The 26970-nt window shown below is 41.4% G+C and overlaps 1 protein-coding gene across 8 annotated transcripts in view; it reads left to right on the forward strand.

The window, feature by feature from the left end:
- Nucleotides 1-26970, forward strand: part of LOC142564066 (ranBP-type and C3HC4-type zinc finger-containing protein 1-like) — a 97902-nt gene that overhangs the window by 56704 nt on the left and 14228 nt on the right. For 6 of the 8 annotated variants that reach the window (XM_075674916.1, XM_075674924.1, XM_075674901.1 and 3 more), the window contains 8 exons: nucleotides 452-2392; nucleotides 5169-5421; nucleotides 6032-6236; nucleotides 6508-6601; nucleotides 9934-10240; nucleotides 12612-12859; nucleotides 19075-19280; nucleotides 19727-19838. In XM_075674916.1, the coding sequence (XP_075531031.1) occupies nucleotides 452-2392; nucleotides 5169-5421; nucleotides 6032-6236; nucleotides 6508-6601; nucleotides 9934-10240; nucleotides 12612-12859; nucleotides 19075-19280; nucleotides 19727-19838 (3366 nt within the window). The remainder of the gene's footprint in view (nucleotides 1-451; nucleotides 2393-5168; nucleotides 5422-6031; nucleotides 6237-6507; nucleotides 6602-9933; nucleotides 10241-12611; nucleotides 12860-19074; nucleotides 19281-19726; nucleotides 19839-26970) is intronic. The other 2 variants (XM_075674939.1, XM_075674950.1) reach the window with 1 other exon arrangement.

Below are 26970 nucleotides of genomic sequence, written 5' to 3' on the forward strand. Positions count from 1 at the left end.
ACTTTCATTGTGTTTCCTGAGGTGCTTGTTTCATTCACATAAGAATTTTCAAAAACTGTCTAAGCAATTATTGTTGCAACTACCATGTCCTAAAATAAAACAACAAAACACAAACGCACTGAAAATGAGCATATTTCTTGTGGTAACAAAAGAGTTAGTGACATCCCTTGCTTAATTATTCCTCATCATTTGAAGTTTCTATCTCCCTTTCAACTTCTGTCTTGTTTGAATGCAATGAGTGAAATATGAAATTTTGGTTCAGATATTAGAAGGCTGCAGTGTTAACATAGCGCTTTGAACCTATTAAGACTAGAATCTCCTCTTTTAGAATATTTAGCCAAATGAGTAACTGGTGTAATTAAGCTAAGGCAGCAAAATTGAGGTCTCATTAAATTAATGTGTGAACCATTTATACGACTACTGAATAGTGGTGCATTTTTCTCCCCGACAGCCTGGCTCTACAAATGGTGTTGAAGCCACTCACTTAACTGCAGCTCGCCTTATCAGCTCCAGCAGCAGCACCAACAGGGAACGTGGTGTGTGTGGCACTAGCAAGTTGCACCGGTCCCAGTCCACTCATGCAAAGGATGAGCCCAACTTATCAGACTACGACAACTGGCTAGATGGCAAGGATCCATGCAATGTGCATGTGAAGTCATGGAAAAGCAGCAGCACCCATTCAGTCGTGAGCTGCCCACCTGTGCTGCTTCCCAAGATGCTTGTGACACGTGAGCAGACCTCAAGCTCAGACAGTGATAATAATTTTGGGAGCCTGCGTTCTCTTATGTCCTGTTTCACTTTAGGCTCCCATCGTAAAAAGAAGCGTAGGAAGAAAAAGAAGAAAAGCCATCGTCTGGTGATTGTGACAGGCTCAGACAACAGCAACTACTGTTGTTCTGGCGGAAGTGTAGCTGCTGCACAAGTACAGCCACATGTGTGTGAAGGTGACCACAACATTCGGCATTCTTCTAAGAAGCATAGTGCAAAGGATCTGGCTTGTGTATCTAATGGGCAAAAAGCCATCTGGAGGTATTCTCTGCAAGAACAGGACATGCAGAGAAATGACGCTTCTTGCAAGGAGCCTGTTGCCACACAAATTGCAGAGCAAAAGTCGCCCCCAAAGCTTCCGCCAAAGACCTCCACAAGAAAGAAACGCTTGGCTCCACAGCCTCCTGGTGGCAGTATTACTCCAACTGGGACACTGCCGAGGAACCAACCAGTGCCTCCTGTGGCTGTTCCTTGTAGCTCATCTTCACACAGCACTGACAGCCTAAGTTTGTCCCGACGACGATCTCACAAAAAACCGGCACCACAGCCACCCAGATGTGATGGCTGGCATTCAGTAGCCAAGTCAGGGACTCTTCCAAGTGGAATACAGAAAGGATTATATGCTAATGAAGCCACAGAGGATAGCAAAGCTGTGATTACCTTGAAAACACAGTCACTTCCCATGGGCGATGTCAACATGCCTGGCACCTCTGCTGTTCGTCTTTATTTGCTTGAAAGCCAGCGTGGTCAAGAAGCTAAAGAAAAACAAGAATTTGGAAAAAATTTAGCTGACTTGGTGGTCAAGCCTGACCTTCCTGTTAAAAATATTCCATGTCCTGTGTCCTATATGGGCAGTGACAGCACTGAGTCTATTGGATGTAGTAGCTCTATTCAGAATAAGAACAATAATGACAGGAAAAATATTAAAACAGTTGATGAGATGGACAAACCAGCACTTTTGAGACCAGTGGCTTCAGAAGGTGAAAAAAGGGATGCTCACCAACATCAAGCCTCCAATCGTGAAGTGAGATCGTCCACTCTGCCACGTACAAGGCAATGCCCTCCCATTTTAGAAGAGGAGGAGCCATATGCCAGCACAGTAGTAGGTGGAGAATTCAACAACTTAGAATCTGTACTGAAACGTAATTCGAATGTGTTTGAGCTTTTAGATGCTTTTAGCAAGCTTGAATTGAATTCTGATGAGACTCAAAAGGACAGTGAGCCTGAGTCACCAAAGCACTCTAGAAAGCAAGTGAAATCACTGAAGTCACTTTTTCAGAAACACCCAACAGATGCCAGCAAAGTTGTTTCTACAAAGTGGACATATACACCTATGGAATCCAAGAAAGAGAATTTCTTGACTGCTGTAATGCCTGGATCTGCCATTGCTGCAAGACTTGAAGATAGGGAAACAGCAGATTCCAAGATAGAAAACAGTGATGCAAGTTCATGGGGTTCAGAGCCAAAGTGTGTGAAGAACGTGCCATCTCAGTTGCCTTTGAATACACAGTTGGCATCCTGTCGAATGAACCTCAAACCCGTTAGCCACTCTCCTGACTTTGGCAGTGTGTTTTGCAAGCTGCGTCCACAAGCAAGTAACTCTTCCGCTGGAAACCCACCTTGGGTATGTTCGCCCTTCAAAGGTGCACATTATATTAGAACTAATGCGACTAACTACCTGTGCTTTCAATCAAGTTTTGCTGCTTATACTGAGGGAAGAATATATACATGGCAAAATATATATTATTACCACAGGGAGGCAAAATGCCCTTTAGTCACAAAAGGTTATCAGAATGTACTTAAACATTAATTTAATTGTTGTTTATTGCATTAATATGTTATTTTTTATAATCATATTGCTCTTAAGAATTTTAGTCTTAACAGGGACTATGTATACGTGGCCTGCTCATATGTATGTATGTGCATGCGTGTGTGTGCCTGCACACATTTGTGCATGCATGCGTATGTAGGCAAAGGAAATAACAAATGAGCGAATTTGAAAATTTAGTCAACTAGCTCATAGCAGCACAGGTCATCATTCTTTGCATAGGATCATTTTGCTTTCTAGAAAGGACAAATTTTTGTAGGCTGAAGGAGGGGGAGATGCCTTCCTCCAAAATTTGGTGGGAGGCCCAGACTTCTTGACTTTAAGCCCTGGTAAAACCCATGTTGCTGGCTTTTGTCATGCATAATTACCTATGGTATACATAGTTAACACAAGTTTATACAGTTGAATTCCAATAATTCAACCTTGGCAATGCCAACAAAATTGATTGAATTATCTGGTGTGTTCAGTTAAAGAAGTAGCAGAAAAAACATGCATACACACTGCTGCTTCATTTGGCCATATTTACCCTATTCTGACATGACCCCGAATCTAACACTCACCTAATTTTATAACAAGAGTTATGTGGACCCTACGCACTGTAGGAATCGATGTAGGCGAAGCTTTCTGTGCTGTTTGCATTCATTGATGATAATTGAGGGTGATTTTTATGGTGAATGTTTAAGTTCATCATCATTTAGTCCAATACTAGAGTGGTGAATTGATAATAAATGTATCTTGTGTGCATCACTTGTATTCCTCAGCATAGATCACAGAACACACCGCGAGATGTGCTTGCTTGAGTTGTTGTTGTGTGCCATTGCTCATAGCCTGCGAGAAGGTTAGCACTATCATTGCCTCACACGGTGCAATGCATCTTGACAAAAGTGTTAAACATTAATTAAATTATGGGGCTTTACTTGCCAAGCCCACAATCTGGTTATGAGCCACACGGCTGTGGGGGACTAAATTTTAATTTTGATCACTTGGGATTATTTAACATACACCTAAATCTGAGTACACGAACATTTTGGCATTTCGACCTCATCAAAATGCGACTGCCGCTGTTGGGATCGAACCCGTGGCCTCGAGCATTGCCATTGCCACAAAATTACTGCGGCGGATACAGAAGTGTTGATTTGATAGGTGGCCGCTTCCGTAGTGTCTTCTGTTGTCTGCTTAACAAATATCCAAGGGTTCTTTTTTTTTTTCTTCAAAAATAGCGGAAACTTACTGTAGCCAACCTTGAATTTAAATTTATCCAGTTTGTTTGTAACTGCTGCCATGCCTAGTAGTAGCATTTCCTTGCCTTCTTAGGCCACCTTTTCCCTCTCCCACCCACCCCCATGTATGCGAGAAAAGAGTGGCAAGGCTGTAAGTCACTCGTTTCATGACTGCATCAGTTCTGCCCATTCTCCTCTTCCTACCTCTTCTCTATCATTCTGTCTCTCCTCCGAACTGTTGCATGTTATTAGAAAGTGCTGTAGTTTCTGCAACGCTTTCAAGTTGGGTCACGGATAATTACAGCAGTCAAGAGAGTATTGTGGTGATGCCCAGGGAGCTCTAGAGGGCGTTATTGCAACGCAATGGAAAGGTTCATACGAGTTTCTCGTGTTGCCGTTCCTCTATGCCACACTCCCTCTTTGAACCATCCCCAGACACGGCATGCAAGACAGCGACAGCAGCAGCAGTGGAAAAGTCAAAAGAAGAGGCAAAGAAAGCTTTGCTTTAAAAAAAATGTACCATTTCTTTGATTTTTGGCAATCAGGTATATGATGAATCCTACTGAGTTTATCTTTACTGAATAGAAATTTATCACTTATTATACATCATCAGCAATGTCATTCAGCCTTTTATTGCTCTCTATGGATGACAACACGACGCCTTCCCTAAAGTCCATTAAGTTTGATATTCAGCATTTCTTGAACCCCTCCAACAATTACAGACAGGATGGTTGCTCACACTTAAACCACTTTACCAGTTCATTCTGTGATGCATGCAGGTCTCTGGAGCATCAAAAACACATGCTTTGACTGTGTTGCCTCTCACTTACCATGTAAAATAACGTAATTTGAATGAACTTTTTAATTAAAGCCTGAAAGTGGCATATCGTTGCTACTGTCCTACACTAGACTCGCCTAAACCTGTGTAAAACTAGGGATGCTGTTGCTCTGTGAAGTAGCTAGGATGTATTGAATGCTGTAGACTATTTCTTTCACCAGCAGCACTGTGGAACTTATGATGACATCTGGCATTAAAAGCTTGAAGTAGTAATCATAATAATAATACAAAAATGTTCAAAGTTAAATTGGGGCCGTATTCATAACATGAACTTTAAAAGTGTGGTAGCATGTGTAAGCTTACAATGTTAACTACAGTGTAGCTTCAAGCTGCCTTATATATAACTTGCACTTTTGTAACGATTGACAATGTTTGACAGATTTTGAAAGTGGTTGAGCACTGCCTGCTTAGCGTGTGTCTTACACCTTCCATGTAAGGCTTGCTGCAGATGCCTAAATATGGAAAAGGATATATTTGGCATTCCTAGACGTAAAATGCTTCTTTGTTAATGCAGAAACACCAACTGCAAGCTGGGAAAGGGCTGCCAGACGAACCAAGACCAAGTGCCTCAGAGCTGCCAGCTGTGGAGACTAAAAATAAAACTTCCGGAGGGAGAAAAGAAGGCGGAGGGGGCCGTGTTGGCGAAACTGCCTCGTGTGCAGTGGTGGCTGCCACAACGGCATGCTCATTTGAAATGATGGCAGGCAAGGCCACGGCTGTGTCTTTATCCCAGGCCTCTACACAAGCCAGTGCTCATACAAGTTCAGGTGGGTTTTTCCTTTCAACTTTAACTCTAGGTATTTGTCTGCAACTTGTTGTTGTGTGTTGCTTGGATATTTCATTTATTTTCCTTCCTGGGCTTGAGGAAGCCTCTTGTGTGGGTGCCTTCCTCTTCTAACAGAGTATGTCGCGTGTGATTCAGTGACAGAGGATTTTACTGCGCGGATCTGACACCTTGTGCATCTTTTCCTATTTAAGAGTGGACAATTTTGCAATGACAATCAAAAGAAAGCTTTTACTTAAGTTTACCTAGCAGCCCAGCCTTCAGGTGAATAAATTTGTCAAAAGCTTGTTCTTTTTATGGAAAATGAAGATAAATTTCACATCTTGTTTATACTGCACTGTTGGAGAAGTGTGGTGGCTATTCACAAAAAAAAAAAAGTGCTCCTTGAAACATCATACATTCTTAGATGTGTGCAGTTTTATGTATAATGAAAAGAACTTAGTGCGTTATTGACATGTTGAAAAATTATCCACTTTACTCTTGAAATATTAAATTTTGTGTTGTTTACATATCCAATAACTGCTAAAAGGAAGGGGGCGGGGATCTGAGGTGCACGTGCATGGTGAAGTACAATGACGTATCTTATTTTTTAGGAAGGCAACGACCACCTGTGCACCCAAATTCTCCAACCGCTCTTATGCAAGCAAAATTACCAGCTCTATTTCGGCAGCTTGAAGAAGCAATTAGCAAAGGCGAGCATGACAGAGCTGCAATTTTGGCAAGGGAGCTGGCTATGTACAAGGTCTCTTGTTCACTGCGTCGAGTCCGGAAAGTAGCACCAGACCCTAAGCAGTTTATGTGAGTGTAAAGATCGATGCATGTTTTCTCTTCACAAAGTTTTCTTTTTTAGAAGGTATAGATTTTTATCTGTAATAGGCAGAATAATAGCATGATACTTTAGGAGCCATTTAAATATGCATGAAATTCAAGGCCCTGGCCCTTTTGTCCCCTAGAAACAGTTAAATGAAAAATATAGTGACATTTGTGTAGTGTAGCATTAAATAGTGTTGTGACAATTATTTTCTGAAAAGTTAAATCTTAATTGTCGCATATTCCTTGGCATTCACAGAGTAAAAATGTATGTTGAAGACAGGAAGTCTCATGTCGGTCCCATTTCATTGCCAGTCCATCCAGAGATGACTGTCAGCAACCTTAAGAAAAAGGTTGGTGTATTTTGGTTGTATGAATGAGCTTTTGTGGTTGTTGAATCATTGGCAGCCAGACATCAAATTGTAGTTTGATTTGTATAGCTTTGTTTATGTAGACTGTCAGTAATTTGAATTAATCTTCATCTGTTAACTTGTTTTGTTTTGACAGTTTGTTTATGCTACAGTCAAATGCCATTTTATCTTTATTGCTACAGTAGAAAAAATTGCTGTTTGTGCCTGTTCTATGAAATAAGCCATTTGTCTTTAATCACATTTTCAAACAAGACAAAGGGATCACAGGAACATGTAGACTTTAAGTGACCAAGTAAGCCTCAGCCTGTAGCCAGCATTTTAATGAGGGTGCTTGTCTATGTCAGAGCAATAACTGCTTTTATTGGCAAGGTTATACAGCCATCTTTGCGAGAAGCCTAGGTAAGCAGGCGCAGAAGAGTAAGGTGAGGCTTGCTGGGTAATGCAAGTTGAAATGTTCAAAGGGAGCGATGAATTGTTGAGATAGTGAGTGAGTAGGTGGGTGTGCTGCAGGTGCTTGCTGTAGTGGTGGTGGTAGGGAAAAAAAAGGAAAACAACCTAGGAGGGAAAGAAAGAAGCTGTTGTATGTGAGCAGAACTGTCACTCTGGTGGACATAGTTTTGTAAGACGACAGGAAGTAAGCCGAGATAAGATTTAGATGGCGAAACAACGAGAATGAAGAAAGAAAGAAAACAACTTCATCTCTTCGTCCTTGGTATCCGCTGCTTCGGTGCCATGTGATTATGTAATAGTTAAAGGAGAGGAATTAGTAAAAAAAAAAGAGCATGAGCTGTAAAAAAGAAAAAAAAAGAGAGATAAGGTTAGCTCTGTTCTGACCAGATGTAAGACTGCTAAATAGCCAGCAGCATATATACTATTTTACTAGTCATTAGTTGCGACAGTGTAAGTGAGAGATCTTTGTTGTGCAGACAAACTAATAAGAAAACCTGTAGCAACAACAATATTTTTGTCAAATGCATAAATAACCTTAAAGTAACCCTAGCTGCTTGAAATGACCTACAAAACTTGCTAAATCAGGCCTACAAGGATGCATCTAAATTATAAAGGAGATCGGCATTACATAGAAAACAATTCTCAAGCACAATCCAGGCAGCCACTAGCTTTTATAATAGAGTGCTCCATTGTGCTCCAAAACATAAGCAATATTCTACAGAAATGTCATCTACTAATATCAAACAATGAGTGTCTTAGAAAAGTTCCTTGAGGTACCGAAGGTCACCTGTCTCCATAATAAAAACTTTAAAAATATATGTATGCTAGCGAATGCGAAAGTCAACCCTCAGCGTATTGCCAGTGTAACAGCTGCTTATTCTCACCTCAGGCCAAAGAACTGTAAGCACCTTCGAAATAACTTAAAAATTAAAAGCACTGCAAATGACTAGGTGCTTGAAATTATATCTAGCTTTACCTGCACAAGCTTGTTCATTTATATGCTGGAGTGTTTGTTCTGCAATAAAAGAAAAGTAACAGTTTTGCCCGAAAGGCGAAGCATTGATTTCGAGAGCAGATTAGTAGACAGCTATATGAAGTAAAGATAGTAGTTTTATTGGCTGTATAAACTTGTAAACATTCACTAACTAAATTAACAAGCATGGTGTCACACGCACACAAGCAAATGTAAACACACCTCACTCGATGACTGTGCACACTCACTGTCAAAATGCCAGAGTGAGAAAGTGTGGCAGCGACAGCAAGTGAATTGATCTTCATGCTGCCTCTCACTTCAATGTAAACTAAGTGGCAAGAACACAGCACACATGAAACTATCAGCACTCAGTGCACTCTGTCCCCATCGTAGATCGCTTTCAAGGTAGGGCCTGCATGACCGCGCCATATGCAGCCACCACTGGAGTAAAATGCCCCCTCCCCTCCCTTCCCTCTCCTCCCTCCCTTCCATCCCCTCCTCTTCTTCCCCTGGTGCCTTGTGCATGATAAAAGATGGCGCGCTTCCTCCCTGCTTTCCTTCCTTGTAAGCGCAAGATTGAGCCACCATCGACGGCTCACCCTCGCATGCTTTCACTCACACATACAGCATATGGCATGCGGCAATGATGTTATGGCCCTTAGACTTCATATGGAACGCCAGGGCGATGGCAGAAATGCACCTGGAGTGTCCATATAAATGCTACTGCAATAATATATCAGCAGTACAGGACAGCGCTGCCAGTGAATGTCAGATCATATGGATGTTGTAAGAATGCAGCCAAGCAACTTACCAAAGCAGTCGCTGAGCATTTACTTATTTTTTTTTCTAAGGATGCAAAGACAATAAATGTAGATGTTTCTTAAAGCAGTGCAGCAGTTACAGCTGTGCATGTGAGCATACTGCTGCATCTGCTGTCTATGTGCATGTATGTGTGCATGAAAAGGAGTGAAGTAAAGAGATAAAGTGGAAGCTTGGGTGAGTTGGGCTTGAGAAATGGGCACAGTAATGTGTTATTCTGGTGCAAGAAACATACCCAGTCCTTGTTTGCACCTGCTGTGCTGTGACTTTCCATCACCATACTCATTCCCTCCTCAAGGACACTGGTGAACCAGTGCTTGTTTCCTTGTGCACCAGGCATCTGCAGGGAATGTTTTACAGCATGCACTGCAGCAAGTGCACACTCACTGTAGTAGATCTGAGTGCAGGACGCACCTGGCGATGCAAAGGGATGAGTGTTGGTTAGTGCACGTTTAAAGACAAGAGTACTGCACATATACTTCAATGTGAGGCCATCAGAGCTACAGTACCACGAAAGGATGTCAGAAAGAGATGTGAAAATTTTCACATCACACTAGCTCAAATCAGTGAGAAGTAAACAACACCGTATGAATGAATGAATGAATGAATGAATGAACGCTTAACGACACTACATGATACACCAACTGGCCCAACAGTCTACTTTTCTAAACAACACTGATGCATCCAAACCATGTTGTGCGAAGCCTTTCATGAGAAATACTCCCTCTGTCTAGAAAATTCTCTTAAGGTACTGTAAAATCATGTCGGGGACCTTTTATTATGTAGCTATGGCAGCGAAAGATGTCACTTCTGGAAGTAACTCTAAAAGTATCATCCTTTGTTTGACTGTAACACTGCAACTGTTTGAAATTCTACATATTTGCTTCCTGCACTTTTTCTGTTCTGCCATAACTATCTCTTGCGACATTCTTGTCATATCACTGCTTGATTTAACTTTTTTGTTTGCCATATTGAATGATAGATTCATCACCTATCATCGTTCAGGCTGTTGAGTTATTAGGGAGCAATTTATTCAGCATGTCTATTTCATATAGCTGCTATATTCTGCCAGGTTGAGACTGAGTACAACATTCCTGCAAGGGTTCAGCGATGGATCCTGGGCAAAAACCTGGCCACTGATGATGGGGCTACGCTGGAACACTTTGGTGTGAGCCACAGTGCGTGTCCAGTTTTCCTGTACCTGGTGAGCCCAGCAGAGGAGCTAAGGGCTGAAGAGGTGATCCGAAACAGATGCTGGAAGCCCCCAGATAGCATTGCTAGCACTGAAGAAGGCGAAGAGTTGGCGAATACAATAGCCAGGCATGAACCCTCTGAAGCATCAAGTACTTTGGATGCCCTCCTCAATGACCGTGCAGCAGGTTAGACAATCTTTTTTGTCACAGAAAGCAAGTTACTCCAGCATTCAGCGTGATAGATGGTATTGAGCTGTGTTAATCGAGGCCTGGATGAAGTAGCCACTCATGACAACTACAAGTCCATTTGCTCACAAACACTTTTGTATAGACAAGACAATCTCGATGAGGTGGCACCTCTGTGCCTTGCTGAAAGTGCCCTTTGGTTGAACAAAATTTTCCTTGGTGGTCGCACACAGCCTTTGTCATCCGTTTGTTCACATTGATTCTGTGTGCTCTCTCGTTGCACATGGTGCTCGTGCTTGAACTGCACGTTCAGTAGCAGTGCGTGGACTAGTTGGGAAATGGCAGCGTGTAGACAACATTACCATTTTCCAGTAACTGTCTGATGCAGAATACCTTTTTCATGGTTAGAACACCTAGAAAGGTGAGCATCTGCTGTGCCTCTCATTTTAGGACATCAAATAAAATGTGGACATCAAACATTATTACAAACTCCAAGTATGTTTCACACATCAGCGACATTTTCTGCAACAGTCAGCTTGTGATATATGCTAATCCAATGCAAAAGAAGCCACCTCGCTTAAGAGATGTGAGGGGAAAAAGGAACAGGTACTGTTTATTTATTTCCGGTTCCACTTCAAAGCAAGAGAAGCCACCATGCTTAGAAATGTGTGAAACAAATATGAGCACTGTTAATTTCTTTCTGATGTGAAGCACACAAATAACGTTCTTGGGGTGCTGAGTGCCATTCTTAAATTTTTTTTTTATAGGCGCATCTTTATGTGAACAATTACTTTTTTATGCTGGTCTACCTCAGAAACACGGGTGCAATGTCTTGTGCAGCCCATTTCAATGACTTTGTACGCACTAGTCGCATGTCTCAACATGCCCAACCATTTTAAGAAGGAAACGACATCATAGAAATTTATGTTGTGCAATTACAACTTTGCACATTTAAGGAAAAGGAAATGTCAAGCAGCTCATGCTACCCATCTTGCGTAGTTCAAGAACGCTTAACATCCCTTATTAGGTGAAAGGCGCATTTAAAAGAATGATAAATTGTCTTTCTTTTGGCTACCAGCTACATGAAGTTATTAGTGCAAAGACTTGCAAAGGCTTACGAAAATAGATTAAACCAAGTGTTTAATGATAAACAGTGCACAATTGCGGTATGACAAGACCACACGTGTCATTGTGGAAATGCAGCCATCAGTTGCACGTGCTTCAGCGCAAACAAGGGCATGGTCACTCCAATGGGACGGGATGCGACCTTTGCCATTCAAATTTGACTGCTAGAGGAGGAATTGGCATTGGTGTCGCAGGCATAAACTTGAGGTTGCCTCACCTATTAGTCCTGTTTAGGTCTTCATGAGTGTGCTAGATGGCATGTTGCTTTTGTAAAAACGAGAAATATTATTGTAATGCTGAATGGACGTTATGGTTTACTGTGACAGGGCTCACCAGAAAAAAAAGCTTTGCAGCTGAATAAAAATTCATCCTGGTCCAGGGCATCTAGAAAGGCGTTAGTCCTGGGTTCAGTCCCCTGGATCAGAACTTTTTATTCAACTGCAAAGCTTTCTTTCTGAGAAACCCGTATGGGTTTCTTTCATAGCTTTGCACTGCTGTCGAGTGGATGACTGTTCTCTCTTTCAGTAACCTTCCTCCACCTTCTGGGCTTTCGCAGAACTACTTTGCCATATTCAGTGTTCTTGTCCTGCGATCTGCTAGCCTCCTGGTTAGCTCAGATGGTAGAGTGACCACCCCAGTAAGGCGACGATCCCATATTCATTCCATAGACTAGGATGAATTTTTATTCAGCTGTGAAGCTTTGTTTCTGAGAAACCTGTATGGGTTTTCTCTGCAGCTTTCTGCTACAGTCAGGTGAATGGCAATTTTTTCCTTTCATAACTGTTGTAGCCGTACATTTATGTCAATTACCTGATGCTTACATGTCTCTATGTCACCTCCTTATGTAATGGTATTGGGTCCTTAAAAAATAAATAAATGAAATTTAGTCATTTACAAGATTCTGCTTTAAATCCAAAAACCTAATGAACCTATTACACAGTGCCTCATGTGTTAGTGTTTTGAATAATGTGACCTCCATGCCTGTGTGGCTTTTGTTATTCTTAGGCGCTGTTCTTTTGGCACTTCTTTTGTTTCTTGCTTGTACCTTTTGTTTTAGCTGTGCCAGAGTATGCATTTTCCTGCTGCTGAGTTGCTCAAGTATAAACATTTCTGCTTGTAAGAGCTCCAGAATGGAAATATCACTGCTCCAAAAAGTGCTCCAAGGCCTTTATTAGATGTCTCACGTATTGAATCAGTGAACAGCTTTGGTTTGTTTTCTTTAACATAATATTTTGTTATCTTTTAGGGTGGACCTGTCAGCTGTGTGGCATAAATAATACTGAACCAGACACCTGTGCAATGTGTGGTGTTGCAATGGTTGTTGATGCCACTGATCATACTGATATGGATGCTAGTCGCCCAAGTGTGGGTCCTGACCATAATGTTGAAGCTGCACTTGGTTATAACACTGAACCCAGTGAAGTACATGACCTAGCACATGACCAACTTGAGGCCAATAACAGTCATGCTGAAGTTGACTTTCCACTCAGTCAGGTAATTTTGTTCTCACATTTAATTTTTATATTTAAGGCACTTGAGCGATTTGCTGAGTTATGCCACTATGAGTATATATTTTTTTGTTTATTCAAGTCTATGAGAGACTTATGAAAAACTGGTAAACATACCACTAATAATTAATTGCATTGCCGTAATTCAAATATGGTAAGTTCTCCAATTGAAAACATCACTTTTAGAGGTGACGACTGACCATTTTTATGCAATCATTGACATTGCATCTAGAAGAGAGCAATTTAAGGTCAATATAACATAAGTGCTTGTATTTGTGTATTTCATTCTTTTTCTGTGTTTCTAGAAGTGCACTGCTTCAACAACAATGGTAATTGAATTGAATTGAATTTTATTTCTCGTTCATTCAAACGAGGATAGACAGACTAAAGGCATAAAGCCTGACAAAGGTCTCAGCCCCCACGAACGACAGGTTCGACAGCAGATCACACACATATGCACAATTTCGCGCATTACAACAGCGTTGGTTACTGTGAAAATTCATGGTAGCAATGTCCATGGTCATTCGATTCTTCAAATGTATAGTACAATTTACAGCAACGGCTAAGTACAAGTAAGCATTTGAGATTCTAATGGTATGCTAAAATTGTACAATTATACACTAAATAAATGCCTGCTAATTTATGTAGCAGTATAGAGCAACAACATGTGCAAAACATAAATAAAAAAACATCATAATTGTGTGCCAAAAGTAATAAAACACAGGGAACAGTACGTGGATGCAAACATATTTGTGTTAATACAAAACCCAACAATAGATATTAAATGAAATCATATGTGAATCCTGAAAAGAAAAAATATGTAATTCATGGCAGAAACAGTAATGAACTAGCCTACTAATTATCTCCTTAGCATAACATCAAAATGATTGCAAATTTGCTGTATGCTCAGTGTGCACTTTTCTGAGCTTGAAAGCTTCATGATCTGCTTAGGAAATTATTTATCTGTGCTGAGTCAGTTTGCAAGCCAGCATTGGCACACCTTGTTCATTTGTGCCACGAGCTTATACATTATGTATGTGCCTTGTCATCAGTGAGATGGCGGCTTCACAGTGCCCATGACACTTTGTGGCTTAGTTGAATGCTATTTCATGCTTTAGACATGCTGATGCAGCCAGATGATGTGGCAGTTTTTTTCCCAAAGGTCTTTGTTATACTCTTGTCATATGGACAGTCTCACTGACCATTGAAGACGAAGGCTGTTGCAAATTTTTGAGGGACACATGGCACTGCCACATGGAGCATTTTATTGCTCACAGAGAACTTGAATGCATTATGACAGGTAATACTGTAAGGGGAATTACATAAGGGGGAAGGCATATTTGGGGAACACTCAGAATAAAGGACCATCATTCATCTTAGAAGAAAAAGGAAGGAAAAGGCATAAAACGCAAGCACATAAACAGCAAACTACGGAGAAATAAATATTGAAGAAAGCAATTTACACCTGACAATGTGCCAAGTGGGTGTTAAATCTAGACAGCAAAAATTTAGTGTGTTCAGTACATTATGGGAATAAGCTTGGAGAATGTGTTTGTACTGCATATCTGAGCTACTATAATAGGGCGATTTCATTTTAAATTATTCATCTTATGTAATAGTTCTTCACTTCACAACATAGCATGTCACATGTACACCTTGTTTAAGGTGTGATGTAGGTTCAGCAGCATGCTACACCCTATCGGGGGGTACTTGAGCTGGTTTCGGTTTATCACCCAGTCAATTAAATAAATGTGGTTAGCCTACATGCTAACTAGATTGAGATTAAGCATTGGGATGGCCTTTGCGCATTCAGAGCACACAGATGGTTGACTTGTATGACAATTTAAAAGTGACCTAGACGGCTGGACAGTTTAAATTTCCTGCCTATGTTTTCACTTCACTGACAGCACAGACCATTGCTGTTACGATCTGCCAGTGTAACTGTTTTTTTTCTTTGACATATTATAGTGGATGCCATTGGTTTCAAGAAGCTTCATGTGGTGGGGTACATGGGAGTGCCACGTTTTGGAATGTTGGCTTTTTGTGCAGCAAAAGTGAAAAAAAAAAAATCTTCATGGCATGGGGCACTTCTTAATCCTTAAAATATTTACTGAGGTTAAGAATTTGTGTAGGCTAGAATAAGCACAGTGGTTTGGGGGAGTTGGTACCACGTGATTTTGTGTAGGTAGTGCACAAAAAGTGAGGACAAAATGTAGAGATGGGGGCTGATAAAATGTAGCAAGGAATGTATGTCGCATTCGATATGAGCTGCAACTCAGTGCCTGTAGTCAAAAGGGCCCCAAAATTGCACAACAGTGCTGACATACGCAAAATGGGAGAACTAAACGCAGTTTGAATTACTGGCATTTACTAACCACTTTTCTGTATGTCGGTGGCACCATGCAGTCTTCGGGCTGTTTTGACCTCTAGCACTTTGTTGCATCCCATACTGAATGAGACTGTACATACACAGCAGCACTGAGGATTTAATTCCTTCAAATCCTGTGTCTCATGTAAACTTACCATTACTTGTTGACTGCATGAAGTTAAAGCCTCTTTATGGGCCCCTTAACAAGGCCTATCTTGGAGCAGATTCTCATTAAATGGTTTTTACAAAATGAAGTGACTTCAAAGGTTGGTGGGCTTCGGATCTGTACTAAAATCACACACCTTTTATTCTTGAGTAAAACTTAAATTATGAGTGAAATCTTGTTTATTAGCAAATTGATCATTTAACTTCTGTGAGTTGTGTCTGCCTTTCCTTATGAATTAGTGACAAAGGCGTAGTTTACTCGCCGGCACTTTTATAAAAATATGTTTGAAATCAAAACAATTTAAGCAGGCTGTACAACATGAAGGAGAGAGAACAGTAACAATACACGCATCACTATTTTGTATTTTGTGCAACAAGTGCAATAAAAACTGAACCTGTCTTCGCACTACACCTGAATGACTCATATTGGCGAACCTGATGGGGCCCTTTGCAGTGTTGAGTGCTATACAATGAACAATACAATGCTTAATTTGCAGTGGGCTGTTCAAATTTATTAGTGCAGTGTTGTTAATGGGCCACTGTTATGATGATGTATTGGTCTGTGAATTGTGTGGGCACCATGGAGCTGTGGCAGAACTATCCAAACGTATTTGTGATTATTTCTGGGTTTCCTGTCCTCAGCACTGACATTTTTTTGAGGCATCATTATTCAAACAATAGTGCTGTTGGTGAAGGGTTTTTTGTGCCCCGCTTCTGCTCTGCAATGCTTCTGTCCCTGTAGTTCCTGCATTTCATTGTTGTACATGAATGAATCTATGGATAAACTACTTCATTCTCTCCCACTGACACTTTCACACCGTCTGCATGTGTCATGAAGCATGCAGCATAGACACTTTATGCCCTTTACACACACTTAGAGAAAACATGGTGTAGGGTAGCACAGAAGGCATGACATAAAATGCCTAGCTGCATCCACCATGGTCATTGCCCATTTTTAGAGCGCTACTACCTCTTGACTGGCGTGCCGCAGCTCAGACACACACTTTCAAGGAATGTTCATTGCTTAATTGCGGTACTTAGTATTGTGTTATGGCACTGTGAATGCATTATACACTGTCCTGTGATACTTAGCAATGCGTTATCACTGTTCACAGCTTATCTCTGTGCGATAAATAAAGGAACACTAAAGACGAAAGAAAAGAACAAGAAAGTGATAACATAAGCACTTTGTTGTCACCTTCTTGTTCTTGTCTTTCATCTTTAAGGCTCCTTTATTTATTATTACCCACCATGGTTGCTCAGTGGCTATGGTGTTAGGCTGCTGAGCACGAGGTAGCGAGATCGAATCCTGGCCACGGCGGCTGCATTTCGATGGGGGTGAAATGCAAAAACACCCGTGTACTTAGATTTAGGTGCATGTTAAAGAACCCCAGGTGGTCGAAATTTCCGGAGTCTCCCACTACGGCGTGCCTTATAATCAGAAAGTGGTTTTGGCACGTAAAACCCCATAATTTAATTTTTTTTATTTATTGTGCATTGCCAACACAACCAGCAGTCTGTACTTATCTATTTCTGTGTATTTCATGCTGAAACACTTTCGCTTATCTTTGCCAATAAAATATTTTTCCTTGTACTCTTAAATTGTGGATGATGGGAATATATTACAGTTGAACCTGGATATGTTGAACTTGAGAACAGTTATATATATTGAGAACTTGGCATGCATAAGAATATGCCAACGTAAGCCGTAGGGAAGATGAGTGTGCATTTTTTATTATCCTTATAGATTATGGCAGAGAGCTGCATGACCCAACATTGCTAGATTAGCTTCACCTTGAAAGCTGCAAAGTATGTCACTTCCGAGTTGATGCAGTCATGGTAATTTCACACAAGTTGCTGTTGCTGTGTGATTCCATGAAAAGGGTTTCTTTACTATGCCAGCTTCATGAGTAGTGGTGGACATGCCACATCACTTTATGATCGAAACTGTTGCAGTTCGGAGTGACCTGCGGTTGAGTACAGCCATTTTTTTTCAGCTACCTATTATGCTGCCAGTCTGAAATTGCATAGTGCCAGTCTGCCTCATCTTGATAGGCAACATTCAAGCTCTTGTATACACTTTTAATTTTTCTTGCATTTTGCATTTGTTTTACTTTCACAGTAGCAAAATTGCATAACTGCATAGAATATTTTTTTTTGCTCATTAGTGCTTTGTAATAAATGCCATTATTGCAAGACGCAAGCTCTGTCCTTTTTTTATTTTGTCATGATCCGTGCAAGCCACATAGTAGTGAAGCGAATGCTGAATCTCGACACACAAGTAATTATAGTTAAATTAAACATTTTTGTCCTGCATATGCAGTTCATTGGGAATTTTATTACTGTGATTCAGTCAAACACATTCAGTTGGACAAGCATCACAAATATGCTACACATTGATAAACCGGAGTGCAAAATGAGTGATAAATTGTCATTTTTTGATAAATTGTCAGCTGTTCTTGTCTCAAAAGTTTTGCTAAGGCCCAGATTTTTAGCCCTGACACAACAGCCCTTATTGCATTTTATAAAATAGAAATGCTGGTATATTTGCATATTGCATCCCCATTCTCAGTGCACGGCAGTGCCCGAGTGTTGGCGACCCAGTTTGCTCTTTGGGCTGGCAGTGATAGCAGCACCATGTCATCTGTGGAAATGAAAGAGTCAGCTTGCAAACTGAGAGTAATCTAAGAATGTTGGCTTTACCAGCATATTCGTTTGTTGACTGGGTAATATGACTCTTTATAGAATGCTGCTGAATACATGTGCTCACACATTTGTCACCTTGCACTCTTCAACTTGCTGACATGTTTATTCTCTCTCATTTTCTTTATTTCCTTTTATTTCCTCCATTTCTCTTTGTCAAATACTTTTTCAAAGCTTTCGCTTGGCTAGAGTTATGCAAAGACATTAAAAGCAATTGTTAAGTCAAGCTAAAGGAATAAATTAGTACACCAAGGTGTACAGTGTGTTCCTTTTACCAAGAACAGAGAATTCGGAAGTGAGAAAATCACATAAACATAGGGCAGTATTTGTGCCACTACGATAAAAAAGCGGTACCAGCTTTCATGATATAAGATGTCCTGTTTACAATTGGTAAATTGTAGTTGATAACTTCTCATTAAAAACTTCAGCAGTTTGGCCAATTTTTTGGCTTTTCGCACAGGAAAACTCACTGATGGTTTTCGCGCAGGAAACTCACACCCTGTCTGTGCAGACCTTTAACACAAAGCAGGCAGTAGAGTTCAACTAGTTGTTACCTCTGAGGTCACTGTAAAACTGCACAAGGGCTGTTTGCCGCAGTTGTTTTTAATTCATGAAGAATTGTGCAGCCCCTTCACTTGCAATTTTCTCTGCAACTAATCTTCTCTTGTAATAGAGTAAATGTTGCTATGTTTCTTAAATTTTAATCTAACACTCTAGGTTGATTCAGTATTTGCATTTAGTGTCCCTTAAGCTCATGTCGGTGGCAAACTGTTTGAAGCTTGTAGCCTGGCTCCAGCCTGGGGCTCCAGGCTGTCTTCCCTTGTTTTCCTACTGTTGATCAATTTGACTTCATTTTAATGTATGTTGTTTTAATTTTCATATGAATATAATAATACAAAATGAGAGAGAGATCGGTGATCACTATTATGCAACATTCCTCTAATAAATGGGCTTCTTTTTTTTAGTTAAGGGAGGATGGAAGCCATGGTGCGGAACCAGAACAAGTGCCTCCACTGCAAGCTTTATTGCCTCAAGACTACATGCGACTTGTTGAACTCGATGAACAAGACTTGGTGCCAAGCACGGAAGCATTTGAGTGCTCAGTTTGCTTTCTAGGCATAGAACCTGGCCAAGGGGTCTTGTTGAGGGATTGCTTACATATGTTTTGCAGGTATGGTTCATTCCAGAAGTCATAGTAAACATTCAGAAAGAAACAGTAATTAATTCAGCATATTTCATGGGCCAGGACCTGCCACGGTCCATGGCTATGGTGTTGTGCAGCTAATCTTGAGATTTGATCCCGCTCGTGGCGGCTGCATTTCATTGGGGGCGAAATGTAAAAATGCACAGAATGCATGTTAAAAAATACCCAGAAGGCAAAAATTAATCTAGAGTCCCCCACCATGGCATGCCTCATAATCAGATCATAGTTTTGGCACCTAGAATTTAATTTAATCCCGAGTCCAGGAATTGTGAAAAAAACACCCTGGCATTAAAATTAATTCCTTTTCACTGCATTTGATATTTTTTTAATGTCTAAACTTGTGATATTTTTTTGCAATAATGGTATTTATTAATCTGGTGTTCTTTTTTTTTTTACTCCCTTTTTCTTGTCAGAGATTGCTTGTCAAACTCTGTTCGCTATGCTGAAGAGGCTATAGTAAAGTGCCCCTTCAGGAACAATGAATATTCATGCAGCAGCCATCTACAAGAACGGGAAATCAGGGCGGTGAGTACTTCATTGGTTTATTAAGCTTTGTGGTTGGGAGCAAGCCTTCTTATAGTTGCATCATCATTGCTTACTGAAAATTGTTTCATTTAATACCATTCCCAGTAGTGCTGAGTAAGCTGTCCAGCATTGTTTTCATTATCTTAGACAGTCTTGGCATATTGGAAAGTTATGCTTGATAGGAGCACATTTCAGGGAAGTTTGGTGGTATATCAAATTGGATGTATATATTGCAGATGCCTAATATTTCTGTTCGAAATAGCCAAAGGTCTTGCAGTGTTTCTTATTGAACTCTTGCTGCCTTTGAATTTCTGTTTGATATATAGTGAAATGTTGCATATCAGCCTCATTTGCATCTGTTGAATTGTGCAAGATGGTAGATACCAGTGTTAATCTCTGTTTACCAACAATGAATTCTCTGCGAAGGTAATTTTTATCCAACAAACAGCCTTTAGTGTTTAATAAAGTTGTAATAGCCACATAACACATGGTGATATGTCTACTGCACAGCTTTACCAAGAGCAAGCATGATACTATTTGGAAACTCCGAATGGGCAGTTCTCCCTCTTATTGGTTTGTTTCTGTATTCTTAGTAACAGTTCTATTAAGACCGTTGGCAGAAGTGCAATAAGGATACGATCATATGAGTTATTTATTGTGGCTGCTTATCAGAGCTCATGGAAATGCTCTTGAATGTTATGTTTTTGGTGACTTTCTGGATTGCAGGGGCAAGATAATTGCTGACCACATGCTTGTCTTTAACAAAGTTGAACTCAAACTGAGCCAGAAACTGAAAGCTGCAAAATAAACACAATAAGTGTGAAGTAGAATTGAAACAGGAAATTACAAGGTTTTTTTCACTCCTGTCTGACTTTGAATGCATTTTAACATCAAAGCATCGCGATCTTGCTGGCAACAAAGATTCTGTGATAGTGGCTGTCACACAGAGTGACCACTGAATACTTTTGTGTTGTGTGTGTGTGCATGCTCATGTACATATGTGTGTGTTTATTACAGCACATTGTAGAAACACCCTTATTGGCAACAAACTTCCCTTAATTTATGTAATATATCCTTTGACTGAGGTTGGATACCCACATATTCACCTACAGGACAGTGAACTTTCTAGATAGCCAGTCAGTGTTATTGTGATAGAAATTATATGGAAACTCCAAGCGCATTTCTTCCGTCACCTTTGGTGTCGCCGTGAGGTTCTGTATAAAAGCCAAGGCCGATAAAATTGTTGCCGCACGCTGTATGCTGTATGTGTGAATGAAAGTGTTGGATAGTGAGCTGGCGACTGTGGCTCAATCTTGCACATGCAAGCGAGGAAAGCGGGGAGGAAGTGCACTGTCTTCCGTCGACCACAAGGCTCCGGGGGTAGGGTAGGGAGGGGGGACACATTCTACTTCGGGCAGCCCGGGCAGCCATGTGTGCCCCCCCGGGCTGCTCGCCTGTGCAGCCACCTGTGCTCGCCTGTGCAGCCGGTCGACTGCAGCGCCGCCCCTGCGGCACCAACGGGAACTATATATCTAGGTAACTTTTCGCCCTAGGAGAGCGTAGGTCCCTAGGTGTCGTGTAAAAAACGCACCTAGCTCCTGAAACGCCCTAGTCCCCATGCGCGCGTGGTCGGGGCCCATAGAAATATGCCATAGCGCAGATAGTGCGCGGTAGTATTGTTTGTGCCAACTCGCCAGAGTAGCAGGGTAGGCGGTTCATTGTGCGTGCACGCAAGCAGCACGACCACGAACGAAGCGGTACAAGGTGGAACAGCGCGTTTTACGGCAATTGAAGTTGTGTGTGTATGACGCGCTTGGTGTGTGCAAGAGCAATTTAGTTGCGCGTGTGACGAATGTGTATGCGCAAATAGCACGACCACGAACGAAGGTGGAACATCGCGTTTTGGCGTTTGGTGTGCGCAGAGCAATCGAGTTGCGTGTGTGACGCGTTTGTTCGCGCAAACAGCACGACCACGAACGAAGCAATGCAAGGTGGAACATCTTGAAGCTCATGCTTGACTTGATATAAATGACGCATGGTGTGAACGCGCCCAAGATGCTCATTGCGTTTCTTTTGGTGTGTTCACGACAGGCGTCATTTAAATCGAGTCAAGCATGGGCTTCAAGTTAAGATGCATTTATGAATACGGGGGTTCGTGTTACGGCATGGTGAGGCTCTCTGGAATGAAGACTTCATGAACTAGAGAATAGATGGGCCCATGAGAACCTACTTTTACGTCTTATCGCAGACATCTGAATCACAGGAGCAGTCTGAAGCATGTGGTAGGTTTGTGAAGACTTTCCGAGAAACCTGCATGGGTTTTCTCTGTAACAGTTTGCTATAGTCGGGTGTATGACTCATTTTACATTTCCTGATCACCTTGCATATTTCCGCACAATGCTTTTGTCATTACTGTTCAGATTCATTACTGTTCAGTGGCCAGTATTGCCTTTTCAGTGGCACTGAAAAGGCAATATAGGCATGAATGTCAAAAGAGGCACTTGTAGGCAGGATAAATGCAAGATTACCTTGTTTACATGTCCATAGTTAGTGCTTACAAAGAAGGCAGAAGAAGGATGCCAGGAAAAAATAAGCATTTCGTCTGAGGTTCCTCTCATTATGAAGCTGTTTACAATGATGAGAGCTAAATACAAAAAGTGTGGTCCTAATGAATGGACACGTTCTCCCAGTTGCGATTCATAGTTTAAGATATTGAGGGACTTCAATCGCACCTCAAAAAGAAGTCCATGGTCAATAAACAGTGCAGGAAGCCAGTATAACAGTTTTCATTGACAGTGAGTTGGCCCTAGGATATGATCCAGTTTGCATCTTCAATAAAATGGCTATTGATTGGCTACTATTGATCTGTACAATAAGCGCAGCACACAGTCCCATTTATGCCTTGGGCCTCATTTATACCTTGTTAAAATTGTGGAAATACAACAGATTCATAAAACCAGCTCTCCTTATCACCTTATCTTAGGGAGGGACTTGTCAATGTTACAGTGCAGAGCACGAACATTTTCTTAGGAGAAGCCTTCCAGTTATTTATGAATTATATGGTAGAGGTTCATTACCTCTTGAAAACTGTTCTGCATAACACTCGTCCTTCTTCACACATCTATCATGATCTGTCAAATACGGGATAAGTTGGGTGCTGCAGATGAATGGTTCCTGCAGAGCGTAAAGCTACAGCATCAATAGGTAGCTAAATTTTCATTCTTGATGTTTGGTCCAGTTCTCTGAAACATACACATAGAACTGAAACTGTTCAATCTGAGTACCAATATTAAATGTGTTATTTTGGGGCTTCAATGATTAGCTGAACTTGATGGAAAGTGAAGGACTGTATAGAAAAAATGGCTGTAAGGTCAACTATCATCTTCTGTGCATAACCTTTCAGATACTGCACTAAATATAATCTAAAACACATGAAAAGTTTTTATAGAACAAAGTAGAGCCACACTGGATCACACTAGCATCATTATCATATGTCACTGGTGTGGCACTTCAACACAATGTGGGAACTACCATGGCTCGTACAGTGCTCCGAAGGATACATTGCAATAGCGCAACTATGCTCAATGGCCTTTGAACTGTTTCTTGCAATTTACAACTTCTAGCCATGCACTTATTAATTTATGACTTGGATGGTCGTGAAGCCTAAGTGCTTTTCTACCTAGCAATACTGCAAGCTTGTCTGCTGACACTAGCTGCACAAAAAAGCAACAGTAGCTTGTGCTACAGCAGAACTTGAGGGCGGATTACAAGTTCTTGCCACACTATAGATGAGAAATATGAACATACTCCCAAGCTTCAATATCTTAGCCGGTGTAAAGCTGCAATACAGGTACTGCACTCCCTGAATTGCACTGCTTACAGCTGTCAAACTATACCTCTGGTGCTATGCACATTTTGGGAATGGCAAGAAGTTCCACTAGACAAGGTATCAACCACACAGGCATTTAAAACATTGAGTTAAGGGTGTTTAAGACTGACTAAACACAATTTGCCCCTTGGCTTGGATCTCGATTCCTTTCCCCTCTAGTGTCATTGACTGAAGAGCCACAACAGGAGTGGAGTAGCAATGCTTTGTTGTCTTGCCTGTTTACTAATAGCAAGAAACTACGCTCTAGCACTGTAGCATAATCAAAGAACAAAAGGTCAAGTTTATTGAGCAAGCTTGATCAACCAGCTCTCCAGTAGTCTGGGCCCCACGTCAGAGGGTATCGTCGTATGGTGTCATGATTACAATAGTGCATGAAGACTACTAGAGGCTGCAGTTTCAGTAGAAGGTAGGGGATAACCCCGAATTAAGGGTAAGCCTTTGCTTTTGACAATGATCGGCCAAATTTAATCACGATTTCCCACTTCTCCGCCGGTGCAGAAATGCCATCGTCCTTTTAAGATTGACCACATTACAAAAACGTACGTACGTACGTACAGTCCTATACACTGCGGCTGGTCGCGTCGTAATCCCGTGTTTCTCTAGTTTTAACGCCCGCGCAATACGTATGTAGTACTCAACAATCGGTTTGCTCTGGCGCAGTTTTAGAAGACGATCGTCGTCGTGCTGTTTGCGCATCACAAATGCGTCACACACACGCACACACACAACTCGATTGTGCAACACGCGCTGTTCCACCTTGCATCGCTTCGTTCGTGGTCGTGCTGTTTGCGCGAACAAACGCGTCACACACGCAACTTGATTGCTCTGCGCACACCGAACGCCAAAACGCGATGTTCCACCTTCGTTCGTGGTCGTGCTATTTTGCACATACACATTCGTCACACACGCAACTTAATTGCTCTTTGCACACACCAAGCGCGTCACACACACACACACAGCTTCGATTGCCGTAAAACCCGCTGTTCCACCTTGCATCGCTTCGTTTGTGGTCGTGCTGCTTGCTTGCATGCGCAATGAACGTGCCACCCTGGCGCTTGTCTGCTCCGGCGAGTTGGCACAAACCCTGCACTAGCGCATATTTCTATGGGCCCCGCGCGCGCGCATGGGGACTAGGGCATTTCAGGAGCTAGGCGCGTTTTTTACACGACGACTAGGGACCTAGACTCCCCTAGGGCGAAAAGTTACCTAGACATATAGTTCCCGTTGGCGCCGCGGGGGCGGTGCTGCAGTCGACCGGCTGCACAGGCGAGCGAATGTAAATGCGCCCCCGGGCCACTGTATGTTGAAAGCCATCTGCACCGAGGACGTGCTGTCTTTCCATGGCTTAGTTCACGTTGATGTGAGACGCAGCACGAAGGTCAATTCGCTTGCTGCTGCTGCTGCTGCTCTTCCTCACTTCAGCGTTCTGACAGCGAGTTTCCGCGGTCATCGAGTGCGATGTGTTCATATTTGCTTGTGTGTGCATGACACAATGCTTATTAATTTATTTAGTATGCCTATGTTTACAAGTTTATACGGCCGATGACACTACTATCTCTACTGCATATTGCTGTCCACTAATTGGCTCTCGTAATCAATGCTTCGCCTTTCGGGCAAAACTGCAACTTTTTTCTAACATTGATAACTTATTCATTGATATAAACTGCAAAACGAGGCATTACATATCAGGAGGAAGGGAGAGGGGTGCGTTAGCCACCCTTCAATTAATCTGATAGACAGGGAATGCGCTTATTTATGCTTCAGTTGAATCACGCTGTTGAATCAGTTGAATCATACTCTTGTTTATATACACTTAATTGTCTCTTTATCTGTAACTGTGATATGGTAACAGGACAATCTGTATGTGCACTATATATAGGATTTCTTGTTTTTCCAATAGACTCAGTTGTAAGTCTGCACTCGTCTGTTACCATTCCTGCCTCATGCCTTCTCTTGTTGCGCAGTTTGTATCAATGTATCTGTACCAACTTGCCCAGCTATTAACCCTATTATCGATAACTTAACAATGGGTCCGTGGCACTACTTTGTAGCATACTTGTGCTGGGACAATGAAATCATAGTGCACAATTTGCACCAGAGGTCACTTTACCATGAACTCCTTAAAAGCAGGGCTGACACTTGTAGTGCTTCCGCATGCCATTTCTATGTGCCCCAGCTATGTCAAAAAGATTTTTTTTTGTTTTTAACCTTGCAGCATAGCTAACATGCAGCTGTGCTAGCAACTACAGCAACTGGTAGCTGCACTGCCATTATATGCTTGCCAACGTGGCTAGCAAATGAATTTTGAGAGGAACAGTGCCCTGCAGTAATGGATAGAAACAAAGGCATATGCCAGCCTGAACCATAACAATTATCACCACTTGCTCATTTTTTGTCAGCTGCATAGGTTAGCTTAAAGCAAGACTTTTCTTTAATAAGATAGAGTTTACAGGTTTGCCTTGTACATGCTCGATGAGATATAATTACTAGTCTGTGTATTATGCACTATGAATGATCATTTATGGCTCCAAGTGCCTGCTGAAGAATAGTGTATTTCATCATCAAACGTTTACCACATACCACATGTGCTAACCACCATTTGTCTTTGTTGCATGCAAAGCTAGTGATACTAAGTTGCATTTGATTTGTTAGCCATAACTTTGTTTGTATAAGCGTACAGTTATGAACTGCTTTGAACTGTTGTAAACTGTGTTTTTTGCTCTGGAGCTGTGAATCAGTTTACTTGGAACCTTAACCAAAAAAAGAAGGGACCTAAAATATTTCCAATTTGACACCCTAGTTTTTCTAAAATATTAAAGTTTAGGTTGGCTATATAAAAGTACACTTTTTAATGGCTGTTCGTAACTGTTCCCTTATACTGGCTGCCAGAATGCGAAAACTGATCATATCAGGTGAAAATTTGATGCTTGTGCCATCTTTGTGGCCATCATAGTTGAATAGGTACGCTGACTGTGAATCAAGGGTTGTGTACAACTCACATTTAGCCTGTGGCAGAGTACATATTGGGCAGAGAAGCATTAATGTTTGGTTAAAAAAATGTGCTAACTCTTTCTTAAAATATGTACTGGGTGTTCATATGTAGAGCCATTGTCGCCAGTGTGGTTGTGGTATCTTCTCACAACACATTGGTGATTATCAGGCATTGCAATCGGTGCATGTGTAAAATAGCTGAAGCATTTCATAATGTAAAAAAAAAAAAAAAAAAAAAACATGAGGGCATGT

Source organism: Dermacentor variabilis, chromosome 1 (assembly GCF_050947875.1).
Source record: "Dermacentor variabilis isolate Ectoservices chromosome 1, ASM5094787v1, whole genome shotgun sequence".
Taxonomy (NCBI): domain Eukaryota; kingdom Metazoa; phylum Arthropoda; class Arachnida; order Ixodida; family Ixodidae; genus Dermacentor; species Dermacentor variabilis.